The sequence below is a fragment of the Protobothrops mucrosquamatus genome, unplaced genomic scaffold, assembly GCF_001527695.2.
Source record: "Protobothrops mucrosquamatus isolate PMUCROS unplaced genomic scaffold, P.Mucros_1.0 scaffold_135, whole genome shotgun sequence".
NCBI lineage: Eukaryota > Metazoa > Chordata > Lepidosauria > Squamata > Viperidae > Protobothrops > Protobothrops mucrosquamatus.
The window spans coordinates 1011651-1039257 of record NW_015386211.1 but is presented as its reverse complement, the minus strand read 5'-3'; the positions used below and the strand labels follow the sequence as shown (position 1 = coordinate 1039257).

The 27607-nt window shown below is 38.5% G+C and overlaps 1 protein-coding gene across 1 annotated transcript in view; it reads left to right on the top strand.

The window, feature by feature from the left end:
- Window positions 1-2100: 2100 nt before the first annotated feature.
- Window positions 2101-27607, top strand: part of FRMD1 (FERM domain containing 1) — a 31569-nt gene continuing 6062 nt past the window's right edge. The window contains exons 1-8 of the mRNA XM_015818421.1: window positions 2101-2272; window positions 8114-8204; window positions 11627-11706; window positions 13226-13302; window positions 18042-18228; window positions 21143-21298; window positions 24406-24471; window positions 26578-26646. Coding sequence (XP_015673907.1) covers window positions 2177-2272; window positions 8114-8204; window positions 11627-11706; window positions 13226-13302; window positions 18042-18228; window positions 21143-21298; window positions 24406-24471; window positions 26578-26646 — 822 coding nt within the window. The 5' untranslated portion in view covers window positions 2101-2176. The remainder of the gene's footprint in view (window positions 2273-8113; window positions 8205-11626; window positions 11707-13225; window positions 13303-18041; window positions 18229-21142; window positions 21299-24405; window positions 24472-26577; window positions 26647-27607) is intronic.

Genomic DNA, 27607 nt, shown 5'->3' with positions numbered 1-27607 from the left:
TTGGGTGGACATGGGAGTTCACTGGTTAAGTTTGGGATAACCATACTTTCTCAGTCCAATCAAGATTCATTCAAAACCAGCTAAAATATATAATATTCTAAACAATTCATTCATTGTATGAGTATCAATCTTGCTCCAAAGGATAAGATTGCCATGTCCTGAGGTCCAAAGAGATCTTATTTTTAATTCATATTTAAAGTGATTATCTGCCACAATCATGTGAAATAAAAACAGTTAACATATTCAGTGCACATCTTAAAATGATAATTGTTTAATAAATTCATGAAGGGATTTTTACCTATTGGCATAAATTCTGAATTAGCTCAGTTAATGAACTATGGTGCTGGAGAAGACTCCTGCGAGTCCCCTGGACTGCAAGGCGTTCAAACCGGTCAGTCCTAGAAGAGATCAACCCCGACTGCTTTTTAGAAGGCCAGATCCTGAAGTTGAAACTCAAATACTTTGGCCACCTAATGAGAAGGAAGGACTCACTGGAGAAGGGCCTAATGCTGGGAAAGATTGAGGGCAATAGAAGAAGGGGACGACAGAGAATGAGGTGGCTGGATGGAGTCACTAAAGCAGTAGGCGTGAACTTAAATGGACTCCAGAAGATGGTAGAGGACAGGAAGACCTGGAGGAACGTTGTCCATGGAGTTGCGATGGGTCGGACACGACTTCGCAATTAACAACAACAACAAATTCAATATCCTGCTGTTTTCCCAATCATATTATTAAACGCATCAGAACTGGAATTCAAGTATGGAACACAGAGATCAATAACACAATATCAGTACATAATATTAATTTATATTCTGCAGAATTAAAATATAAACCATAATAATTTAATCTTGTCTAATACACACACTGGGGTTCCAGACAAATTTTAAATTCAAAGGGGGAAACAGACATTGTTATTCAGTGTCTTTATTAAGTGGAAATATGAAAGAAAAAAACTCATTAATTTTCATTTTGGATATGAAGTTGACATGTACTATAGAAAGTGGATCTAGTAAGTTTCTGTTAAGTGTGTTGCAAATCAAGAATTATTGACTAGGTAGAATGGAGCAACAATTATCAGTGGATTTCATGGCCTGTAAACAATGAAAGAGTCTTCACTATGTCCAAGCAGAAAATACAGATTTGTCCCCCAGTTCCTTTCATTGGTTACAAGGGGTTCTCAACCTTGGCAACTTTAAGATAGGTGGACTTCAACTCCCATAAGTCTCCAGCCAGCCATACTGGCTGGAGAATTCTGGGAGTTAAAATCCACTCATCTTAGAAGATTGAGAAATCCTGATTAGGTGCTCTCATATTGAAGGATTAACTTATCCCTGCTTAAATGCTGCCATCTGTAGAGGCACTGCATACTTAGAGAGAGATACTAATACAGTGGTGCCATATTACGTAGCACCAAGCATTTCTTCTACATGCTTCATTTCCCTCTAGCTCCAATGAAATCAGATGCTAGAGTAAAAGAAAAACTTCCCCACATACTTCCATGAATACTTTAAAACCCACAGAAACACATGATTGCGCCTCTTCTGAGTCATCTTTGCTGCTATTTACTAATGACTTTGTAATCTCGGGTCCAATAGTCTAAGTTATTTTTCCCCCTTTATTTTTATTGCCCCTTACACTGCTTTCCCTGCCTTTCTTTCCAATGACTCAGGACTTTGTTTTTTAAAAGCCGAGTATCGCATAGGGAAGTGTGTGTGGGGAAAAAAAAATCAGCCACCAGTAATTCTGGATTATGATTCTTGGCACACAGGATAAAGTAGCTGATTCAAGAGAAGGGAATGCAAGCCTGTGGATGCCACTTTCCTGGGCCTCCCTGAGATAAATTTCCCGGCTGGTTAGTGTTCCCACCTACCGTGTAGTGTAACCAGCTGCTAATCAGTAAAAGAGCTGACTAATGAGAAGATTAGTTATAACTCTGCCAGAGCTCAAGGACAGATGCTTGGTGGTTAGAGCTGCCTCTTAGAATAAAGCTACGGAAAATCATTGTTTAATGTATAGGCTTCTTGCTGTAAAGTCATCCAACCTTTCATTCTAAGGATTTTTATTCCTCAGGTTGAAAAAAAAAATCCGAGCAACGTTGGCTTGATTCCCAAGGCTCCGATTGCGGCGTTGTTGTTACTTGACGGAGCGGTATGAGAAGTTTACAACCAGTTCTGCAATGAGCAAACAGCTATTGCCAAAGAAGATGCCTTTGGATTTTAGGAATGTCTGTGTCCTTCTGCCAGACCGAGAGCAGCTCAGTTTGTCTGTTGGGGTAAGTGTATCTAAGCTTGTTTCAGACACTATGAATAACACAGATAGGTACCTGTGTTGTTTAGAAAGTGTGGGGAATATACTAAAGGTTCTGAGGATTTGCAAGTTGAAAACAAAAGCTTGTAAGCTGAAAAATAAGTTTCTTTTAAAAATGGATCCATATTAGCATACGTTGGATCTGTTTCTTCTGCAACTTCTTTTCATATTTGTTTGATGTTTTTGTAGTGTTAGAAAACTAAAAAAAAAAGTTTATCCTTGGAAGTTGTTGATTTAGTTGTGTTAATTTTTCAACATGGTGGACTTGGAGGAATCCTACTTTGCAAGTTTTATTATCCTGTATATCTTCAAACCAAATTAAGTAGCACTATATTCTGAGAACTTTCCCTTGTAGGAAAATAAAACTTGAAATGTAGTGCAGGAAGTAAGGTAGAGAATGAAGTAATTTGGAATCTATGGTGCCTATTACAGATATCAATAGAATTATGTATCTCTGTAGTGTTGCAGGTTTGTTTTAAAGATCTGTATTATAATAAAAAAAATTGTTATCACTGGAGTTAAACTTCTGTCAGGATTTGAATTTTTTTTTTTAAAAAAAAAGCAACATACACCTGTTTGGGTAGATTCCCCTTAGAAAATATAAATTTTGAATCAGGCAGCTATTTCTAGTCATGCACAGACCTGTCTATTTCTTTTTCTTTTTTTTAATCTGTTCTGTCACTGAAGAGAAAAGTATCAAAGAAAAGAATGGGAAGCTTACTGAGCACTTTAAAATCATCTGGGAAGATAAAACATGGGGCTGTGTGTTCAGAGTAGACTGTCAAAGGACTATCATTCATTCTCCCAGTCTGTTTTTGAATAACATGGACCTTCAAAAAGGTATTTTAAAAAACCAACATAAATAGCCAAAAGAAGATTGCTGAATTTCCTGATTCTTTTGCAGCTCATCTGTTTTAAGAAGCTTCATACATTGTGTCTGCTTGCTTCTAAATAATTTTTATCATCCTTTTTAATGCTGGATGTTCAGAGCATTTTTTCCTCTTTTGGTGTTTATGTGTTATAGTGCACATCCTGAGGTGAACTGATCTAGCACTTACTGACTGGCTGGCTGGCTGGCTGACTTATTTACACCATGTGTATAGCCTTAAACCAAACTCTAGCTGGCTTATTTTTCTTCTCTCTCCTCTTGTAACCATCATTTTATTATCAATTTCCCATACTTTGTTCTTCTACTATTTATCTCATTTTTCCTCAAACTGTTGCACTTAGGAAACTGAATTAAAGTCCCCCAAAAATAGACCCACCTTTGAACATTGGCTGTGTAGGTAGAAATGAAGGGTGTAATGCCATTATCTCTGGGAGGGCGGTCTAACTTTGTATATAAATTTCTTGAATTGAGCTTTTCTTTTCCTCATCAGTTAGTCAGTAAACTGCCATGGGTACAATGAGTTCATAATCTTTGTCAATTTGTAATAATATCCCTTTTATGAGTAGATTCAACTTGAAATTTATGAATACAGTTCTTCAGCTTAGCTTGTGACGGAATAGCTCAACAAACATTAAGCCTGTTTGAAGTCTAGATTAAGTGTAGAGCTCATCATGTTGTTTTCTAGGGAGGAAAAAAAAAAGACAGATCAACCATAGGAGATACTACCTAAAGTGGATTTCCGCTTCCAATATGGTATTCCTTACTGATGCTCTTCCCGTAGCTGAATTTCAGGAATGTCTGATTTCAGGATTGCATGGTTGCAAAGGCAGCCTCTCCACAGCACTGCATGATTCTGAAAAAAGACACGGTTGCTTTAATGAATTGCATACAAGTGTTGCATTCATATTTCTATAATACATGTTCCTTCTGTGTAGGTAGGAGGATTACATTCCTTCATGGGGGGGGGGAGAACCATAACTTGTGATAGAGAATGTAAGTAAGTCAAAATATGGTTCCCTCCAGTTTAAAATCTTTTTTTTTTATTTATGGCCACCTTGTGTTTTATAGCTTACTTCATATTTAAACCTTTCAAATTATTTCTTTCACTAATTACAGGATATTAGCAAAATTTTCTTATAAAATGGTTCCTTAAAAATGAGAAATCTGTTTAATGGAATCATCTTAAAATATTCAAATTTCCCGTGATTCCCACAGTACTTCATAAGATTTCAGAATGGCCCTTTATAAAGGGATCAGAGTTAAGAACTTGTAAGAAACCAGTAGCTCACATTGACTTCAATTATTTTCTAATCCCTACTATTACTAGTAGTAACTAGAAGTCACTTGAAAATTAAAACTGAAAATATAATCAGGCATTAATCACAAGATTTGTTTTGGCTTTCACTTTGTAGTAATTCACTGTGGACCACCAGTTTAAATCAGGTCCAATTACACCCAAGAAGTTTGAAATTTAGTGCTTCCTAATTGAATAGATGATTATTCTAAATAACTATTTTGGAATATTTAGGGGCATAGTTATAATGTGTATCTGAAGCTATTTAAAGTATTTGTATTTTTTTTAATGGAATCATGCAGCAGCTGTGGAAAGCAGCCATGAAATCCTGGTAAAAGATGCAGTTGCTTTGAAGAGTTACAGACAAGTGCTATTTTGATCTTTTAAATTGCTCAGTGTCTCTCTCTGTGTGTTATAACATAGAATAACAGTTGGGATCTTGGAGTTCTTCTAATCCAACCCCCTGCTCAAGCAGGAGACCCTAAACCATTTCAGACAAGTGACTGTGCAGTCTGTTCTTAAAAGCCTCCAGGGACGGCAAGGCATTCCACTGGTTAATTGTTATAGTATATTTTTGACAAAGTATGTAATATAGTATATGTTGCTATAGTATATTTTGCTGACTTTCTTTTTTCATGATCTAATTCTTAATTTTTTACTTTGTTTTTTATTATTGCATTTTGTAAGCCACCCAGAGTTGTAGCAGGTTAGAGCAACCTAGAAATCTGATAAATAAATAACCACCCCACTTCACAAGAATTTGATATTCTTGTTGGGGATCTCCTAAGTTTGTTAGAGATGAAAATGGAACAACCAGTCTTTTTCTCCTCTGAGCAAATATTAATTAATGCTGGTGATATTCCTGCCAGGGAGGATAAATGATGGGGGTTCAGGAAGCCAGAGGACCCTTATTCCTAAGAGCCTTCTTCTTTTTCCTGATTAAAGTTTCTATCTTCCCCTGAGATTAGATTATATGATGGTTTCAAAATGATTTTTCAGAAGTTGTCCAAGATCCTTCTCTCTACATTTGTCTGTATCAAATGTGCTTTTTATGGACGCTTTTCAGTATCATCTTGACTAGAGCCATGAAAATGGTAAGCCACCCTGGAGAAGCAGGATGGAAGAGCAACACACACTACTTTAACAACTACTTAACAACTACTTGAATGGTTTTTAAGAGAGAGAATATACAGTATCGGGGTGGGCTGTATCCATTTTTAAAGAGAAATGGAAGGGCCTTTACATAGCACTGCATTTCTTGTTTGTGTACAATAGTCTCTATATAAATTGTGAAGAAGTAGATATGCTGATGCAGAGTGCTGATTGTAGTATTTACTTTTGATTTCTTGAATGTCTTGCTTTATTTACCTAAAAGGGTTTTCCCCCATATAATTTACCTTACAATGGGAGTGTCATTTTAAAGTTATTGAGAATACGGTAATGGAAGCAGACCAGTTTTTCCCTTTTGTAACAATGGATTATCTCCCTTTGGGGTAAATACTGAAATTTAGTCATTTCTGTAATTGTCCAGAATTAGGAATTGTCATCCCTTCCCCATTTTTCCTCCCAGCATCATTGAGTATAGGATGAGAATCAAGATATGGCTGCGTTCTCTTTTCTATAGCTTTGAAAATATGGTGTGTTGAACAGGCATAGTTTTCCATTGCCTGGTTGTTTTATTTTCCATCTATACAAGCAAAGCTTCATAGCTTCACTTCCATCTGTATGATTTTGTGTTCTTGTGATGGAGCCAGATACAAAAGTACTCTGAGATGGAAAGGGAAAAGGGAAAGGGAAAAGACATAACAGTAACATACAATTAGGACAAGCTTCAATTTCAAACCCTGGTTTGTTGGTTTCAGATCAAGGCCATGACTTGTCACATATTAAATATAAAACAGAGTTTATTGAAAGCAAGAATGGGTAACCTGGTCACCTGCAGATAATTTCTAGACCTAAAGCCCATGCCACCTTAGCCAATTAAGTAATCAAAACCCTTTTAAATATTTACCCCTGGACTTGTAGGGTATGGATCTACTGAGGCAAAAATGAAAGAGGTGCCTTAGAAAACAATGTTCAAAGTCTGTTAATATGAAAAGGCAGAATGAAAATGCTTAGGATTTCAACTTTGGGTTGGCATTTATATGTAGGGCTTGAATACTATGTTCTGGAGTAGGCAGATGTCCTGCAGTATTCCTTAAGGCTTCTTCATTGTTTGCAATAAAATAATTTCTGTATGTTCAACCTGGGAAACAATACAGAAAGAATAGCTGTACATACATGACATGGGTGAGATTATACAAATGCTATAATTCAGTACTGAGGTTAGAGGGCATAGCAGTCTCAAGATTGTTTCGGGTTAAACTAATTTCCCCTAAACAACTATCTTCTCCAAACCAAACAAAAGAGATGACTGGGTTAACTCTTCTTGCTAATGGTACAAAGTGGTTCTCAAAAATGGGAAATTAGCAACTCTCTTAAGCTCTTTGTTTTCTTTTTCACTTCTCCCTCTAGCAGTCATTTAAGGATGAATAGGGGAAGGAAGGAAGGAAGGAAGGAAGGAAGGAAGGAAGGAAGGAAGGAAGGAAGGAAGGAAGGAAGGAAGAATGTGTGGAAGCTTCTCCCAAATTAGTCATAGGTGGTGATTTGACTTGGAGCATAGACTTAAAAAAAAAACTAATAAGGGCCAAAATGTGATAGCCTCTCAGCCATCTCATTGTATCTGGAAGTTCATCAAATATGGGCAATCTTAATTTGATTGGGATATCTTTGTTCAAGCACTGTTGATGCAGGGCATTTTTAACCCAAGACATAATTAAATAGGTTCAGTGCCAAGTGAACATAGTGTATGTATCATTTCTACCTGAATCACTTTATACCTCTTATTGAAGAACATAAAAGTTCTGAAATGTTTGTTAATCATTATAATTGATTAACATTAATTGATTGGTTACACTCAACTCATAGATGATTAGACTTATAGAATAAACTAATCAAAATCAAGCAAATCACATTTTGGTTTGGTGTGTATTGTGTGATCCAAAGCAGTGGATCACAGTGTTCTGATATATAAAATGTCCACTGTTTGTCCTATCCTTCAGGTGTACAAAAGCATAGCAGGTATCACACAATGCTGTACGTCATTGTTNGTTACACTCAACTCATAGATGATTAGACTTATAGAATAAACTAATCAAAATCAAGCAAATCACATTTTGGTTTGGTGTGTATTGTGTGATCCAAAGCAGTGGATCACAGTGTTCTGATATATAAAATGTCCACTGTTTGTCCTATCCTTCAGGTGTACAAAAGCATAGCAGGTATCACACAATGCTGTACGTCATTGTTTTACTATGTAGTAATGTCATGATTCATTGCTAAAATGTTGTTTAGAAATTAATACTGTATTAAGCTAATTTGAGGCCTTTGACTAGAGTGAAAAATAATTCATAATAATCATTGCCCAGGAATCCTATCAGGGCAAGGCTTCAATAATCTGCAAGTTTCCTCTGTAGCAGTATGTTCCATTCATGTATGTAATGCTGTGTAGTGCAAAGTGCAAAGTTATGATTGGCTTGAAATACCTTTCTCTAAACTGCTTAAATACTATTTTTGTGTTGCAGGTAAAAGCCACAGGACAAGAACTCTTTGACCAAGTTTGTGATGTACTGAAAATTAAAGACCCTCATTTCTTTGGCATCAGTGTTGTAAAAAGTAAGATCACTTATTTGACAGATATCCATAGCCTGTACCTAAGATAGATTTAAGCAGGCATGAAATACAACTCAACATCCTTTCAACACTAACCTGTGAATATGCATATATGATAAAGGGAGAGTCTCTTTATTTGCACTTATTTCTCTTTTTCTCTCTCTTTCTTTCTCCCTCTCTTTTCCTACCTTCAGCCATTCTTTCTGCCAACTTTTCTTTTCACTTCTAGGTAGAATTTAAAGCATTGTTTGTGTAACAAGACTGACTATTTGCAAAGTCATCACAAAGTCAGTTTCTTTTATAACTTGCAAAGAATGTTGTTTCTACAAAAATCTGAAGCACTTTGAACTTTATTAAATTATGCCATGGGAAAGGCTTACAAATCATTCCAACATATTAGACAACATTTTTGTAGCTAATCCTTGTCACCTTGATACCCTGGGAATATTTGCATGTGATATAATTCAAAAAGAGATTCTATAAGAGAAAACCAACCTTCGGCGTTTGGATATCTGGTTCAGCCAGTGTTTTGTAAACACTGGGTGGACTGTTGTGTGGAATTTGTTTTCTCTCCACAAATATTCATTCATTATATGAGTATTTCCTCTCTTAGATGTCAGAGTATTGCTGTGATATTTTTTTAAAAAAACAAAACAGTCTCCCTCAAAATATAATGGTGAAGTATTCCTGAGGTAAAAATGATCACTCTTAGGTTTTGCATGTCAGCTGTGGATAGTTTGATGCTCTTCAAAGTTATGGCTTCAATCAACTTCAGTCAGCATGGCCAATGTCAAAGGAATATAGGGACTGAAGTCTGAAAACCTGGAATCAGAATGTTTATTTGAGTGCTGCCTCTGTTTTCTTCTCTGTGTATTTGATGTTCCTGAGAGGAGGGGGAAATCCATTGGTGCTTTTTATCCATTGAAGTCAGTGTCTTAGTGGCAGGGGCTATGTATGGAAACTCAAACATTTCCACACTTAAGAAGAAAGTCCATCATGAGTGCGCCTGGTCCAATTGCTTTGTCCAAAAGCGTTTGAGACTAGACCGTCTGGAATGTGGTTATCTAACTTTATGTGTTAATAATCCCTATTAAATTTATCTCTTTTGACCCAAGGTAATGATTATCAATTGATTAACTTCTTCTTTATCGCAATTCATTTAGCATCAGTAAGGACATAATAATCCTTTGCCATATTTTATTCACTGCAGAAATTAATAGTTAAGCAGGGGGATCAGGATTTGGCCCTCAAAATACATTATTTCCTCCCTCGTTTGCACCTCAATATAAATTTGAATTCTCTGTATTCAAAAATAGAGATACTGCACACGTGAATATAATGCAGAAGTACTTATATACGTGACAGTTTGAAGCTGGTCCAGTAGGCATAATCCTAGGCTAAAATGAGAGTTTCCCTGGATGAAACTTGTTATTCATCTGTCATTTAAAATGAGAATTACACACTTCAGAATTATTTTTGTGGTCTCCCAAGAAGTCACATGCATTTTTAAAATCAGCTTTTCTTCCAAATCTATGCTGTTCAGTCAGGCTGAGTCAATGGGGTTTAGACATGACCTCTGAGGAGGTTTTCTTGCTTTCTTGCTCATTATTATTTATAAAGGATTTGTTTTCACCCAGATTTCTGATTTCTCCCCCGGCCCTCTTTTTTGGGTCAGGAGAGTCTGATGGAAGATTATAACTGCCCATGCTCACAATTGCATCAGACTTGGTTAGAAAGAATGGATAGGGCTGGCATTTGTGGTAGTGGCCACGCCATGAACAGAAACCAAACCCTTCCCCCGGTTTTGTGGAGAAGGGATGCTTTCAGCAGTATTACACTTGGCATCAGTTAAACTCTAGCAAAATTCAGTAGCGCAGATTTATTTGCAGGACTGTCTCTTCTCCCCAACCTTCCCCCTTCCCCCAAACAGGCCACCTTAATCAAATGAGCGTTCAGGTATCGTTTTTTCAGGAGAATATATCTCCCCCTCCCCCCACCCCCAAAAGAGAGGAAACTTAAGCACATGACAAGGATCTCTAAACTTTATCTTTAATCTTGGAAATACACATTCTTGCCTGCTGCTTTTCTTGTGAAAGGTGTGAGTGTGGGGGGAGGACAGCTGAGCTGTGGGGGGTTTTGTAGCCGGAGGATTACCCTGCAAGTTGGCATTTTGACAACATTAACCTCATTAGAGTTGGAATGTAAGGTTGCATTCCTGCACGAAGGCAGCAACTGCAGGGTGAGACTGGGGACAGGTTGGCGATGGAGGAGCAAAAGGAGGGGGGGCACTTGGCAGAGGAGGGCAGGCAGGTCACTTGGTGTTTACAGAAATTCCAAAATGGCTTAGTGAGTCACGAAGGTTGACTCTTGGTGCAAAGAAATTAAGCTTGGCTCCCATATTTGGTCTTCCCAATCCTTCCCCCACCCAAGCAATTAAATACCTAAATTCCTCTTTAGGTACAAAATAGTCTCAGAGGCCAATTCTTAACAAAAAGGGAGCTAAGCCCCCAGGTGGAGTCCATGAGGCTAGCTTGGGATGGGAGGGAGGGAGGAAAGGAAGGAAGGAAGGAAGGAAGGGAGGAAGGAAGGGAGGAAGGAAGGAAGCTTATTTACCTTGACATAAAGCATAGCAGAGAGTTTCCCCCTAGACCTGAACAACTACCTGGGAGGTTGGTTGATAATTAGTGAGATCATTGCAAAAAGGGTTTAAGGGGAGTAGTTCTTCCTTTTTTCAGTTCTGAAAAGTCTTTTCAATAACTAATTGTAGGAAAAATTCCTCATTAATACCAGTGGTATTAATTTGTTCCTAGGAAATATCAACTTTTCTTAGGAGTGAAATGGAGAGAGATTGTAGTAAGATTATTACACTCACATCCCAACCCACAGAAATCCTTCAAATGATTGTGGTCCTGATAAATTACCAGCCACCTGATAAAACTAGTTGTGTTATATTGGGCCTATAACTGCTGTGGCTTCCTATATCTTTGTATACAACTGGAAAATTACAAGCTGGAATGTACCATCTTTCTACAATACAAAGTTTCACCTTACAGGAATATTTATGCTAGGGAAAAGCTGGCAAGAGGGTAGATGGCTATGTAAAATGAATTTTTAATATATATATGTGTGTATGGTAAACTTACAATTTATGCCAAATAATTTTATTAATCTGGTTGGCTTGCAAATAACTGTATTTCATAAAATATACCACAGATTTGGTTCCAAACTTTTTCTTCCATGAACAGTACCCATAAACACAGAGATCCATCAGAGGATGCTCAGACATTTTAATTACTCAGTTGGCAGGAAAGCAGAACACACTCCAAAAGATTTAATTGTATATTTAATTTTCTCTTTATATAAAATCCTGAGCATTTAAATAATTTCAGGTGTTCCTCCTACCATTTATTCTCTTTCCTTTTCAGATAACGAATATGTATTTATTGATCTGGAGCAGAAGCTTTGTAAATATTTTGTAAAGGAGTGGAAGAAAGAAGGAAGCAGAGTAAGTCATTCAATGTGTATTTATAACATTGCATTCTTTGCCGTGTTATATGGCTGAGGCTGCATCTGATGGAACTAAAGCTAATTATAACAGGTCCAATGTCAGTTTTATAGTCCACATACATTTGTCTGCTCCAATGATTTTTTTTTCTTGGGGGCTTTTGAAATTCTAACAATGCAATCCTGTACTTTAGTTATTTGTTTGTTAGATTTATATTTTGACTTTTATTCAGACTCCTGGGCAACAGTATGTATGTATTTATATTATGTGTTAATTATATTTTTTGCAAATAATTTAAGACAACGAACATATTTAACACAGTTTCCTCCTCCTATTTCCCCCCCCCCCCAACAACAACCCTGTGCGGGAGTTGGGCTGAGAGGGAATGGCTGGCCCAACATCACCTAGCTGGCTTTCATGACTAAGGCAGGACTTGAACTCATGGTTTCTTGCTTTCTAGCCTGGTGCCTTAGATTAGAGTAGACTGCCTCTCTATGCATGTATGTATGTAGCATTCTTTCTTCTCCTTTTTTCCTACAAGAGTAATCCCATGAGGTAGGGTGAGTATCCATGGCTACAAGTAGACATGTATCTGCATCTCTCCAGTGCCAATCCAACACTGTAATCGCTAGGCCACACTGCCTCTCTACTCAGAAATAAGCCCTGTATAAATGTATATTGCTGATTGTTAAGGAAATATGTCATTCCATGAGAAACTGATCCAAATGTCATGGCTTGCTTTTGGGCCAGTATTTAGTGTTCTGTATTTGTTCATGTTTCCAATGTTTTGCTCTAGGTATAGCAAGGTTTTTCAGTTATTGTTTATTTATGTTATTTAAATTTAGGCTTCATTGTTTGTGGTTCCACAGCCATAAACTTCAAAATGAGCCAGAATAGAACTTAAGTATTATGTATCTTTGTCAATTTATCTATTTACGTTGGCAGCCACATTTTCATGTTGGCTGAAACGTACCTGGTTAAATATGTGGGCTTGATTATGTAGGATCTATCAGAAATCAGTATGAAAAAGACAGAGACCAAAGTATAAGAAGTTTAATATTTTAAAATAAAGTTGTAAATAAAATACCAGTAAGCATCAACACACAGGTATTTGTCACTTGATGGAAAGTTCAGGCAGATAGGTGCCTGTTAATAGAAAACTATTTCTTTTGGTTTTCCTTATATTTCACTTAAAAACTGAGGGACAGATACCCAGTACAATCTGATTCTGGTTAAAACAATTTTAATCTCTGTTGTTACAGAAAATCAAACTAGTGCAGAACCAGGTTCAGAGATAGTTTGATGCTTTTCATAAATATAACCTGCAGATTGCTGTTTGGGATCTTCTATTTGGGATCAATTATGTCAGTAAACTATTGTGATTAAGTTAAGTCACCAATGGGCTCAATTCAATCACAATAGTCTACTGACACAATAAACAGACAGACAGACAGACAGACAGATGGATGGATGATAGAGGAAGTTGTCTGACTTCTCTTTTGCTATTTTTATTTCAAAGGGAACAGAAAAGTTCATCCCTCCTTTGGTTGCATTCTTCAGAGTACAGTATTATGTAGAAAATGGACGAGTTATAAGGTACTGTTGATTATTACTTTTTTAAAAAAAAAAAACACCGTACATTAATGATCACCCTTTTGTTCTTCTATTTAATATAATGCCGTATTTAGCTTTCTATAACCAGTTTACTTAGAAGAGGATGGATTGTGAATGTGTTGGATTCAAGTAGCTTAGCCACACTGTCAAACACAAAATGATAGTTTGTCACTAAACCATTCTTCCATCACATGTGACATCTTCTGTAAATGGAAATCTAGTTTGCTGTGTTTGATTAAGGTATATATAGTTTGGCAACCTGAAGAGAAAAATGTTGCCTCTCTTTCACAATTGAACTTAGATTAATTCTTTCATTAACTGTATTACCTATAATGGCCTGTTGTCAAACTTGCAGAGCTTTTTTTGCATAGCAAACATGAAAGAATGAATGGCAGGTGCATTGAAACACCTGTGCAGACACCTTTGAATGAGCTGCATTCTCTACCAGGTGATCTGGATTTGAAAAGGAGAAGGTGATATGTAGCATGTGCGAGCATGCACATCACACACATGGGCATCACTTTAAATCAGGGGTCTTCAAACTTGGCCCTTTTATGACTTGTGGACTTCAACTCCCAGAATTCCTCAGCCAGGCACACTGGCTGAGGAATTCTGGGAGCTGAAGTCCACAAGTCATAAAAGGGCCAAGTTTGAAGACCCCTGCTTTAAATCAAATCCAAGGAAGCTTTGTCTTTTCCTGATTCACATGGCTACTGCTGTCTGATTTCAGGAAAAATGAATTGTATTTATGTGGCCTGTCCAAATCACCTTTTTCCCCTGCACAACACTCTTTTGCATATATAAAATGACAATGATTTATTAAACTTTTTTGCTGCACCAGTCTGTACGACTATGGGGAGCTCATAACAATCAAATAAATTACAATAAAGTCACTAAAACATAAAAATGAAGAAAATATGGCAAGCAAAGTGTGTCGGGGGGGGTCTCACTCTCCCTTGTCAAAGGCCTGTGTGAAGAGCCAGGGCTTCATGGCTCTTCTAAACAACAGCAGAATGGGGGCCATCCAGATCTTGTAGAGAACCTTGTTCCAGAGGGCAGATGCTATTAAAAGTGTGATTCTGGGGTTCTGAAAGATGACATTGTTTAATCAAAGGAATTTAGAGCATATCAACCCAGCTAGGCAGATATTATGGGATATACATGGTGTCTTAAGTAACCAGGTCTTATGTCATGAAGGGTTTTATAGATAACAAACAGAGCCCTGAATCACTTTTAGAGGCAAATCAATAACCAAATCAGTTGATGAAGTAGACTTATTATAGTGCCAAGGCATGCTCATTCATTCGTTCATTTGCTCATTCATTCATTCAGTTAATTTCTATAGCTGCCTAGCTCAGTCAATTACTCTGGGTGGTTTACTTCAAAAAAAATATTACAATTAAACACTAAAAAAAAACAATAGAAACATCCAAAATAAATATACAATGCAGGTTAGTTAGTAGTAAAGCCAGGAAAGGGAGCCCTTGACACAGGCTTGGGAATATATCCAGGTTTTTAGGTCATTACGAAAGGCTAACAGGATTGGGGCCATTCTAATCTCCAAAGGGAGGGTGTTCCATAGAAAGGGGCCACTGTGAAAAAAAACCTGCCAGTCAATACTCTTCGGCTGATGAGATCTGCAGCAAGCCCATTCTGCTGGATCAAGTTGGGCAGGTAAAGATTGTTGGAAAAAGGTGATCCTTCAAGTAACCTGGTCTGAAGTCATGTAGAGCTTTCAAGGTGACAACCAGGCAGAAGTGGTGTTACGCGTGCTGTATATTTGGGACCATTTATTACCTGTGCAATCATGTTTTGCACCAGTTGAAGTTTCCGAATGCTCTTCAGGGGCAGCCCATGTAGAGTATGTTGCAATAGTCTAAATGATATGTTACAAAGGCTAGGAAGGCCTTTGCACACCTGGTGTGCAATCTGGGGATCCTCTTAGACTCGTAACTCCTGCTCGAAGAACAGCTGGCAGCCGTGGCTAGGAAGGCCTTTGCACACCTTGGGGTGGTGCACTAGTTGTGCCCATTCTTGGAGTAGAACAGGGGTGTCAAACTGTCAGCCCGCAGGCCGGATGCGTCACGTGGAAGCCGTCCCCACCCCATTGCCGGCAATGGCAAAACCAGCCCAATACGTTGCGCGACGTCATGTATATCACAAGTTTGACATGTCTGGAGTAGAGCCTCCTCCAGATTGCACACCAGGTCTATTTGGAATACTACAAACCCACCCAGAACTAAAGATGGAAGGACCTTTTCTATGGAAGGTCCAAATACCCATAGTCACTCCATCTTGCCATTACTGCTTGCTACCACATTTTACACCAATTGAAGTTTTTGAATTGGTCTTCAAGGATAGCCCTACGTAGAGAACTTTGCAGTAGTCAAGCCATGACATTATCAGGACATGAATGACCATCTGAAGTACCCCCGATCTAGGAACGGGCAATACATTGCAGACATGCTACTGAGGAAGCATAGTAGACGTAAAAAACATAGGACGCTTCCAGATGTTCTTTATCAGCTACCTCATTTTCATAGTAATATGTAATAAAATATGACAAACTACAAACAATTCATCTTCTACTCAACATTTAATTACAGATTTTTGTGAGGGGAGGCGGCTTAGTTTTATTAGTGAAGAAAAAAAGTAGGAGTCGAGGGGGAAAAATAGAACTTGGGATGGATTTGATTCTTATGGAATGCAGCCTGCAAGAGACACCTCCAAAAGGTGGTTCCAGTCCAAATGGGCAAGTAACACAATATATTTGTGTGATACTGCAAGCTGAATTTGTGTCCTTGGGTTAGTCAAGCAAGAAACTTTCGAAAGGTCTAAATTGAAGCTTATGCTTTGCATTTGCATAATCGTTTTTTAAAGTTTATATTTGAACAAGACTGCGTTGATTCTTTTCCTTTGGGCTGAAGGAAGGACATCTCTCCCCCGCCTTTATAAGAGTGTTTCTCACAGTATCCCTTACTGTTTTCCAAAGCCTCTTGGTCAAAGCAAAACTCTGTAATTATGAGTGCTCCTTAAAGTATATATCCTTAGCCACAATCCTAGAAAGGTAGCTTCGTGTTGAAATGATCTCTTTGTTTCTCTTATTATAAGAAAGCCTCCCCTTAGGAAGCCATCCAGAGGTCATTTTTGTACACAATTGTCCTCTAAATGCCCCATTGTTGTAATGTGGGGATGACAGAGGTAAAATAACTTTCTTTATCATCTGTCTAACTAGCAAGGAAAATTCAGTTTAAGGTCAACTCCCTGGAGTCTTCTCTCTCTTTTTGGTTCCTTTGAATCTTTGATGATTCATGGCAACTGCTTGGACAAGTCCCTGGAGTTTTCTTGGCAACATTTTTGGAAGTGGCTTGCCATTGCCTCCTTCTTAGGGCTGAGAGAAATTGACAAGCCCCAAGGTCACTCAGCTGGCTTCATGCTAAAGATAGAACTAGAACTGCTGGCCTCCCAGTTTCTAGCCTGATGCCTTAACCACTAGAATCATTTGGTTGTGGTTATTTTGTGATGAATTAATTTGACTCCTTTTACCAGAAAACCAGCAGGGCTCCCCTTTTTTACAGAAGGGCTAACTTCTAAATTTACATAGAAGGTTTCAATTATTTCCTCACTTGAGAAGAGCCTAATGCTGGGAAAGATTGAGGGCAATAGAAGAAGGGGATGGCAGAGAATGAGGTGGCTGGATGGAGTCACTGAAGCAGTAGATGTGAGCTTAAATGGACTCCAGAAGATGATAGAGGACAGGAATGCCTGGAGGAACGTTGCCCATGGGGTCGCGGTGGGTCAGACATGACTTCGCAACTAACAACAACAAAATGATCTGGACTTCCAATCACAAGAAGAATGTTCATGGCCTCTGCAGTCATGCCTCTGGGCTTGTTCATGGGGGCTAAAGGCAGGGCCCATTTATGTCTGCTTTAGGTGGGGAATGGCTGAAGCAGACATAATCCTCTTCTGAAATCAGAAGATACTTTGCTGTTCATTCCAGGAGAAACCAGATCCCCAGAAAGGCAGAAATGTTGTACAAAGCAAAACTCCCAGACATTTTCTAGACTGGGGTTTTCTCTGTTCATAGCATTCTTTTGGCTGCTGAGAAATAGAATTCCAAAAGCAGCTGTGAATGTAGAAAATGGCGCCCAGGTGCTTTATTGAGGCTTGCTGAGTACATTGTATCAGAGTTGCTCTGTGTATATTTTATGTCAACAGCCTTCATGTAGAATCAGGGCAACAAAGTATGGAATACGACCCTCTGTAGATTTCTTCTCTCTCAGATTACTCCCCTCTATGCCTAATTATTCAAAGTAGTATAGAGTTTGTTCCTTAGCTAAACTTCTAACTGGTCTGGCTTCCCTGAATTCAAAGTTAAAATTCCCTTCACCCATAGTTAGTACGGCCATTGCTTCTATTGGTTAAGTTGCTGAGAATAATAAAAATGGTCATTTGGTAATCTTTGTAGAAAACTGAGTAGAGAAGTTGCCTTAAATAATAGCCAAGGAGTAATTCTGTACTTCTCACATGTATCATCTTGAAGGAAGATCTTAGACTATTCTCTAAGTAACATACCTAACAATATATGATTGGAATTGAATTTTCATCAGTATAATGATTCTCTAATGATGGGAATTTGGTTACATGTCCTCCTTTTCCTCCTTCTATTATTTTGCTTTTAATTAATGGTCTGTCCTCATTGTTACCCTCCTCTGCAGTGACCGGGTAGCCCGACATTATTACTACTGCCATCTGAGGGAACAAGTGTTGAAGTCACGATGCACCAACAAAGAAGAAATTTACTTCCTACTGGCTGCTTATGGTCTGCAGGTTGACCTTGGTGATTACAAAGATAATGTCCATGGAGAGAACTATTTTGCACCTCAGACATATTTCCCTCAATGGGTGAGTCTGGATACAAAGCTAAACTATTAGCCTTTGAGGCACTGTTGAGTTCAAAGAAGCTTAAGAATATTTCTTCTTTTGCACGTTCTCTACATTCCTGTTTCACCTTTGCCTGGACAGGATACAAGTAATCTGAATTCACCCCACAATTGATGCTGGTCACATCCTTGCAAGATGAGCCACTCAGATGTGCTTTTTCTCATGGCAGTTCTGTAGTTCTCCCGGAGTCTCTGCTTACAGATCTTCAGCAAGTGAAGATGTTTGAAATGAAAAATGGGGGATGGCACTGAGAGAGAGTATAGAAACAAGTTTTTCCTACCAGCAACCTTCTTAAATCTTCAGTCTTTCCTGAAAATTCCCCATCCAATAAGGTCCTTAAGACTGCAGGGTGGAAAAGGGACACAGGGAATTCTCCTGAAGCAAATATTTCACTAGCCATAGCCTGTTCTCCCGAATTCTCTGGAAACTAGGCTGAATCGCCAGAAATACATCCCTGAGGGACCAGGAGAGAATTCCATACCAAAGAAGGGTGGTTTTAATATTATGCAAACACACATCTTCCTAATACAGTGCTTCAGTTTCAGCCAACCACGGTTTTCTCTCCTGTGGATATTCTCCATTGAGAATAAAATTAACCTAAGTGATGTGGGAAAGGTGTAGCACTGATCTGTTCTCAGAGCCAGTTTTTGTACTAGAGTCCAAAACTCCTTGTCCTTGTCTTATTATTTGCCTGCTATCAAATAAGTAGGTAATTTATTATTACAAACGAACCTGGCATCCAGTGAGATGTGTCTCTCCCTACCTCCCCACCCCACCCCAGGTATGGCAGTGAGATTGTGCATACAATATTTCTCCATTGATTCTGAGGTTCAGGATTGTTGCAGCATGAAGCAAAGAATTGTGGTCATGGTCATAGCTGTTGGGGAGGAGGCCAAAAGCAGCAAGCAAACACGCAATTTTGTTTGGAAATCTGGTTCCTAAACCCTGGGTGCTGAGCCGATGAGCTAAGAAAGATCAGGCCCCCAGGCAGCCAGATAATTAACACTGTGTGAAATTTGATGAGGCACACAAAGAACAGACATACCATAGCCGCCTAAGGGATCCTCCCTCTAATTAAGAAGACATTCAGGAGGAATTCTTGTCCAAGGTAGATCTTAAGGGCTTCTTAAAGGTCAGACAGTGATTAGGCAGAAGAATGCTAGCATAGTTGGTCTCAGTTGTAAAAGCTCCCTAAATGCATACTAACTCCCTAACAAACGTGGTCATATATAGGCTGGTTACTAAGAATTGCAGAGAGTCTCTGGGTCACCCACAGAGACAAAGCTGATCAAGTTGGAAGAAAAATCTCCAGCTGAAAGATAGGTAGAGCCTCCATATATTGAGAAGTGTCCAGGGGACTGTAAAATTGCCAGGTGAGATCCATGAGTCTTGTACTCTCCTCATTGCCATCCGTTGGTTTCGGCCAGCTTTTCAGTTTTATGAAATTTCTGTCCCACCTTTATTCCAGGAGTTCAAGGTAGCATAGATAACATTTCTTCCTCTATTTAAGAATATCCCTGCATTTGGGATATCGTCTTTAATGGGGGATATGTGGAGATTACTTCCACTTTGATTGGTTGGTCCATTTTTCTGCAAGCAAAATGACTAGGAGGCCCTGATCTGCCGATTAGGAGGGGCCATTGCTTTGCTTCACTGAATTGCTTTGAAGGTGTGTTTGCTCAGACTTCTGATGAATTGAAGAACTCCTTTGAAGATCTGCGTAACCCTACTTCTCAAACCTTCTTAGATTACTCTCTTACTGAATACCTATGAACTGTCATAGAGGCCAGCATGCAGGAGAAATTCTTCTTGGTTCACACACTTTGAAAAGCTAAGAAGCTGTTGATTCTAATCTAGGGTGATAGTCAAAGGTGACTTAAGATATCATGGGCTTTCTGAATTCTTTCTACATCTCTACAGTCATGTTTGCTTACATTAGATCAATTATCAGTTATAACCATTTTGATGAGATAACAAAAACTTAAAAATAAACTAAGTTAGACTTCCCCAACTCCGGCACCCTCCAGGTGCATAGATTTCAGTTCCCAAAATTCATTTACTATGGCCATTGTTAAGTATTTGGATGACTGCAGTGCATACATCTGGAAATTCCCTATGTAGTGAAGTCTGAACAGAATAGTCTATTAGCAAAAATATCTTCTGAAGACAGAGCTTTTAACATTCAATTTTTATTCTGCTGCTGTCGGATAGAAAAATTGCATCTCCTGAGCTTCTCTCCAGATTAAAATTTAGATTTACTTAAATTTACATTATTTTGAAAATCATGAACATACCTACCATAAATGTGTTTTATTATTATTTATTGAGCAGTTTTGCCATGTACTTAAAAGGAGACAAAATTAGAAAGTTCTTATTATATATGTGGCAAGTAATAATAGCTAACTCCTTTGGGGGGGAAAAAGATGTGTGCATATTTGTATTTATTTTAACTTGTTTTTATACATTTGAATATAGTTCTTCACCTTGTTTGGAGTTCAACATGCTGTATAGTTTAATTGTTTTTCACATTAAAAATAAAGTACATAATAAAAGCCTTAATGTTCCAAGAAACTGTAGATGAACATAATTTGGGAAAGATATATTTATAAAATTAAAGAGATGGTAATGAAGGCATTGGGCAGGCCTCTTTGAGTGTGTTCCATAGTCAGGAACAGCAGCTGAAAAAGCTCTCTATTTGGCAAAGATGAGCAAATGAAAAAGTGCATTCTCACAAACACCTTGCACTGTATGGCGGTTAAGAACTTTTGAGACAGTTTACTTTTAGTTTAAAATTACCATTTGTTGAATTTTAGCTGCCTTCTCCTGTCAATATAATGAAGGGAAGCTGATTATGGTTTTTCCCCCCTTCTGATAGATAATTGCCAAACGAGGGAGCGATTACATCCTAAAGCATGCGCCACAGATGCACCGAGAACAGAAAGGGCTGTCAACCAGAGAAGCTATTCTGAAGTATGTCAAGGAGTCATGTCTGCTGGAAGATGTCCCTGTCCACTTCTACAGATTGCATAAGGTGCAATAAGAGGTCTATTTTCAAGCTTCAGAACCAGGGTGTCCAACTATGGCAACTTTTGGAGACTTGTGGACTTCAACTTCCAGAATTCTCCAACCAGCCATGCTGGCTGAGGAATTGTGGGAGTTGACATCTACAAGTTTTAAAAGTTGTCAAGGTTGGACACCCCTACTTATAATGTTTTGCCTGCCAGTAGATCTTGTTTGTGCTCCTATCCTATAGATGTATTTTGAAAAAAGCTGTAGCTATCAGAATGTGATTCAATAGCAGGGGTTTTCACCTCTCTAGAATAGTCAGTAAAAGAAAGCTTGCTTTCTGTCAACCTTCTGCTTTCATCTAATCTCATATTTTCCTTCTCTTTTAAGATATCCATGGATTTTGCCTGATGTAAGCTAAAAGTGCTAAAAAGTGGCAAGATCTAACATGTCTCATGCCCAAGTATGCAACAGGTTGAAAATTGGTTGCCTTAATACTTGGATTCCTGCTTAACTTGAAATACTGGAGGGAGGGAGTGAGTGAATGAGTGAGTGATTATGAGTGTATATGTGCTCCTCCCCCCCCCATCCTCCATATGCCGATGGATGGGCAAACTGTATTAATTCTCTTTCACTATTGCTTTCTGTGGTGTTGGTGGTGATGTTGAAGAAGAAGAAAAAGAAGAAAGATGGATAATTGTTTATGAAGTGGGCATAGATTTCAATCTAAGGTTTCAAAACAACATTGTTAAACTGCTGATAACCTTCACAAGAAGCTCTTTCGTAATCAGCATAATTGGATAAAAGAGAAATCTGGAATTACTACCCAGAGTTGCACCAGTCAAAACCTAATCCTTAAAACTGTTAATTCCCTAATTCATAGCTCCTGTTTATCATGGGTGGATGCTGCCTAGAGATGAAACCAAGAGAGAGAACAAAAGACTTCCATGCATCCTGCTGAGTGCTTTTCTCAGAGATCTTGTGATGGTCTTGGCTAATCCTTTGGAGCTTGACTTGTCAGCTTATTGGCTAAAAACCTGTGTTTGCTAAGAAATGCTCTTCTCACTTGATCTTCCATTTCATCAGTCCTGAAATGACCTGAAAAGTTTGGTGCAAGTGACCCTTTAGGCCAGGAGTCTTCAAACTTGGCCCTTTTATGACTTGTGGATTTCAACTCCCAGAATTCCTCAGCCCGCATGCCTGGCTGAGGAATTCTGGGAGTTGAAGTCCACAAGTCATAAAAGGGCCAAGTTTGAAGACCCCCTACTTTAGGCTGAAAAATAGTGATGGGGGAGGGGTGTTTTATGCTGCTTCCACCTGAAACTGCTCAGTGCTAGAAAGAAATATTTAGTATGGCTGGATGGGAATTCTGAGAGAAAAGGCTTTTCTTGATATTTGCTTTCCCTACAGAGAAAGCACCCAACATCCAGAAAAGAATAAAATGTGCAGCAACATGAGTATCTTTTGACAGGCTGATCGCAAAGAAATGAAACTTCTTAAGAACCAACGAAATGTCCAGTTCCATTGACCCGAATTCTTGAAATGCTATCGCAAAAAAGTTTTTTCTATATCACCTGAAAGTGGTCAAGTGAACCATTCTTCAGTTTAGAAAATAACAGTGCTGGACTTAACTTGTATTCACATAGGTTGCATTCACAGAGTACATGCCACAGGGTATTAAATCACCTGCATGAGCAAGTAAGCCATAAAACAGCTAACATTATACTCCAGCTTAGCATATGGCTCAAGTGTGCAAATGCAGCTGCTGGGTCTTTTCCTGATTTGGTTGAGAGCATTGTATGAACGCAACCACAGGGGTGGAACATCTACAAAGTAGACTTAACAGGAAGCAGGGAGAAGAGTGACAGTGTAGAGACACTTTGAGGTAATTGTTGCCATAGGAATTTCAGCTTGGAAACAACTTTATAATAATAATAATAGTAAAGTTGGAAGGGACCTTGAAGGTCATCTAGTCCAACCCCCTGCTCAGGCAGGAAACCCTATACCATTTCGGATAAATGGCTGTCCAGTCTCTTCTTAAAAACTTCCAGTGTTGGAGCATTCACCGCTTCTGGAGGCAGATTGTTCCACTGGTTAATTGTTCTCACTGTCAGGAAGTTTCTCCTTAGTTCTAGATTGCTTCTCTCCTTGATCAGTTTCCACCTGTTGCTTCTTGTCCTGCCTCCAGGCGCTTTGGAAAATAGCTTGACTCCCTCTTCTTTATGGCAGCCCCTGAGATATTGGAACACTGCTATCATGTCCCCTCTCGTACTTTTCTTCATTAAACTAGACATACCCAATTCCAGCAGCCGTTCCTTATATGCTTTAGCCTCCAGTCCCCTAATCATCTTTGTTGCTCTTCTCTGTACTCTTTCTAAAGTCTCAACATCTTTTTTACATCGCGGTGACCAAAACTGGATGCAGTATTCCAAGTGTGGCCTTACCAAGGCATTGTAAAGTGGTATTAACACTTCACATGATCTTGATTCTATCCCTCTGTTAATGCAGCCTAGCACTGTGTTGGCCTTTTTGGCAGCTGCAGCATACTGCTGGCTCATATTTAGATGATTGTCCACTAGGACTCCGAGGTCCCTCTCACAGTTTAAACATTCAAAGTGGAGGCTTGAGCAGCGCTTGGAACCTCCCTCCAGCAGATGTCGTCACTCCCAATTTGATTCAACCTGCTCCCACATGTCCACATCTTCTGGAAGCAGGCAGCTAAAACCTTCTGAGTCTTCAAGGCCAGCTCCTTACCTAGTACATTTCAGGCATTCATTCGAGAGCTTACTAAAGAATGGATAAGTGTAACAAAATCCTATCTTCCAAAGAAGGGTGCTGCTGATGGGAGATAACTTTGACCTAGTTCTAGCCTGCAACTGTGTCAGGTTGAGAATCACTGTAGGCCAGGCATGTCAAACTCGTGATGTCACCTGACGTCGTGCGACATATCGTGGTTTTTCCCCCATTGCCGGCAATAGGGTGGGCATGGTTTCACCATTCCCACGGGCCAGCAATTTGACATGCCTGCTATAGGTTATGGCTGTCTTTTGATGAGTAATAGCATCCTCACTAATTCTCAGGGAAATGAAGATGCAGAATTCCTTGCCATGTTGAATCTCTCTTTCTTCTCAGGATAAGAAGGAGGATCGTCCTACAGTCATCCTTGGTTTGACACTTAAAGGGATACACATCTATCAGGTAAGAACATCCATAGCATTGGAGTGCAGATATCCCTTCAGGTATATAAGATCTTACTTTATTAAGCTTGACTTTAATGTTTCCATTGGTCACATTTTAAATGTTCAAGTACATACAAATGAGTATTGTGCATGCAATGCAAAGTAGCCATGTCAGAATTAGGAAGTCAGTCCAATGCCAACAGACACAAGTTTTTTTTCAGAATACAAGAGTCATGTGTGTGGGAGTAGGCTTCTATTCAGAAACAAGTCACGTTAATTTCAGTTCAGTTCTTGGACATGAGTATAGAATTTCAGCCATAATATAGTATTATAACCAGAGCCAGTTTGGTCTAGTGGTTAAGACAACAGGCTAGAAAGCAAGAGATTGTCAGTTCAAGTCCCGTCCTAGCCATGAAAGCCAGATGGGTGACTTTGGGCTAGTCACTCTCGCTCTCAGCCCAACTCAACTCACAGGGAAAACAGGAATAGGAAGGTGTGTTGGATATGTCCTCTGCCTTGAGTTATTAGTAAAAATAATAAAGGTGGGATACAAATAAATAAATAAAATTAGTGTTAATTCTGTCCATTCACAAGAACTCATGTTACTTTCTTCTTCATCATTGGGGTTATAGGAGAGAGTGATAAGGTTTTTTTTTTTTGTTTTGAGATTTGGACATTGTTAATAGTACTTTGGATTTTATCACTGTTTGGTTAATTTTATTAATTATTACTGTCTTAATAAAACAGGGGTTCCCAACCACCGGGCTGTGACCAACTATTGGGTCTCAGCCCAATCAGAACTGGGCTGCACAAGCGGCAGGCAAGCATGTGCACATGCAACTCCATTTGCATGAGTGGGGAGCACTTACACTCATACATGCAACGAGCAGCAGGCATTTGCGTGTGAAGCTCCATTTGCACGAGCAACAGGCATGTACACTCGCCACTTGTGCAAATGGAGTTGAGCGCATGCACGGACCCATCCCCCCTCCTCCCTGCCAGTCTGCTAAGCCAGAAAGGTTGGGGAAGACTGCAATAAAAGATAAACCAGAAGTTTTCTGTAGATGTTTTGCTCATCTAATTCACTAAAAAAGTGGATTATATGATATTAGCTGAACATTTTAATTAAATTTTTATTCTGGCATTAGCTTATGGTATTTCTCTAAAGAATTTTAGTTACATAGTTGAAATGTACTGTCAAGTTATATATTTGAATTTAACCGGGGGAGGGGGGTTATATGACAACAAATACAACAAAGTAAAAATAAGCTTTTTTTAGCCCCGTTTAAGACTTGTTCTTGACTGGATTATTTTTTAATATCTTTATCCTTAGTAAATCACATAAACAATTGTACAACCTGTTAACCGGTCTAACCAGGTTCTGCTAAGTTGACTGGAGGTTAAGAATACCCATTTTAACGTATCACCATTAAAAGATTTAAATTTCCTTGATTAGTTAAAAAAAATTGCGAGATGAATTTTTCACATATATGAAAAATTTCCGCCAATGTGATAATTACTGTATATTGAATACTTTCCAAACATATGCTAAACATTGAATTATTACATCCGCCTCTTGAAAGAAAAGGGCAAAGGAATGTCAACCAAGTATCCTGGGGAAAAAATCAAGGAACCTTTGCTTAGTTATAAATTAAATCTATAAAAAAAAGAAAGAAAGGTCCCTGGTCCAGATGGATTTCTAACAGGATGATAGACATTATTTATCGAAATTTTGGCTTCAGTATTGTTGATAGTATATAAGGAAGTTAATGTCACCAGAACATTTCTTTCCTCATTTTACTGAGGCTTACATTCTGATTTACATATTAACATCAGGTAAAGAACTGATATTCAATGTTCTTGTTAAAACCTTGACAACAACTTTAGCATGGAGATTTCAAAATATATTTCCTTTCATAGTTCATCCTGCGTGATCCAGCTTTGCAAAAGTAAGGCAAACCTACAATAATATTAAACTATTAGTAGATAATTTTAGAAATTCAACATAAAAAATTAATTTTGGCACTTTCTTTAGATGCAGAAAAATCTTTAATCTTGCATGGATCAAGTTTTTGAATCATGTTTTTGATAAAAATTTATTCTCATGCGTTTAATATTGTTATAGGAAGTAAACCACGTTCGACAACTGCTTTACGATTTTCCCTGGTCACATATTGGAAAAATTGCATTTCTGGTAAGTGTTAAATAAGACTTCTTAAACTTACTTTTAGTTTAAATCATATGATTTGTTAAAAGCTTGGAACAGGTAAATATAAATTAAATATAAAATGTGTTTGTAGGAATATACATGAATCTGTACTGTATATACATGTGTGTGCTTATTCTAGCACAGAAATAGATAAAATGTAACTTAACCTGTAGTCCTGCAGTTCTTTTTCATGTACCCAGGAATTAATTCAAGTGAATTAAGTGGGCGTCTGTATAGAATTGTAATTGTAGTGTATTAAAATAAAATAAATTGTAGTAGCAATGCCAAAAGAGGGCAGTGATACCGTAGGGGGAGAAAAGAAACCTGCATACAGATGTAAGTTGAAGTGAAAACGGTCCCAATTTTTGGTTAGAGCTAACAACCTTTTTGAATAACATAGAGTACATATCCTTCACTGGTCAATCTGATGGCAAACTTGTTTCTTCTTCCATCTCATATGTTTGATAACCTAGGAATTAGTAAGATAGTGGGTCCGCTGAGCCCTCCCTGCTCTCCAAATGTGCTCAGAATGAACTCCACGTTCCCTTTATAGAGAGTTTCCAAGTTTCCAAGAAATGGATCTGACCAAGCCTGCAGTGCTTTGGAAAAGAAGTGGTAACAAAAGTATAACGTGCTGCAAGTCCCCTCTAGTGTATTTCTGTGAGGAGGAGAAAAATTCTGAGTGCTAGAAATGCGGTACGCCCACTGGTCTGGCTCTGGCAAAAACTATGGTGGTACATGTCCAACAGGCAAAGACAACCAGTCAAAAAGAATCCAATCATGATTTCCTTAGAATGGCGCATTTCCTTTAAGCTTATCACAGGAGACTGGTCGCCTTCTGATGAGCCTTCTAGCTTCTACATTGGCATATGCAACTGCCAGATCCCTCCAGGTGCACTAGGTGCACATAGGCTGCAAGAAGCCCGATTGTCTGCCTCTGACCACA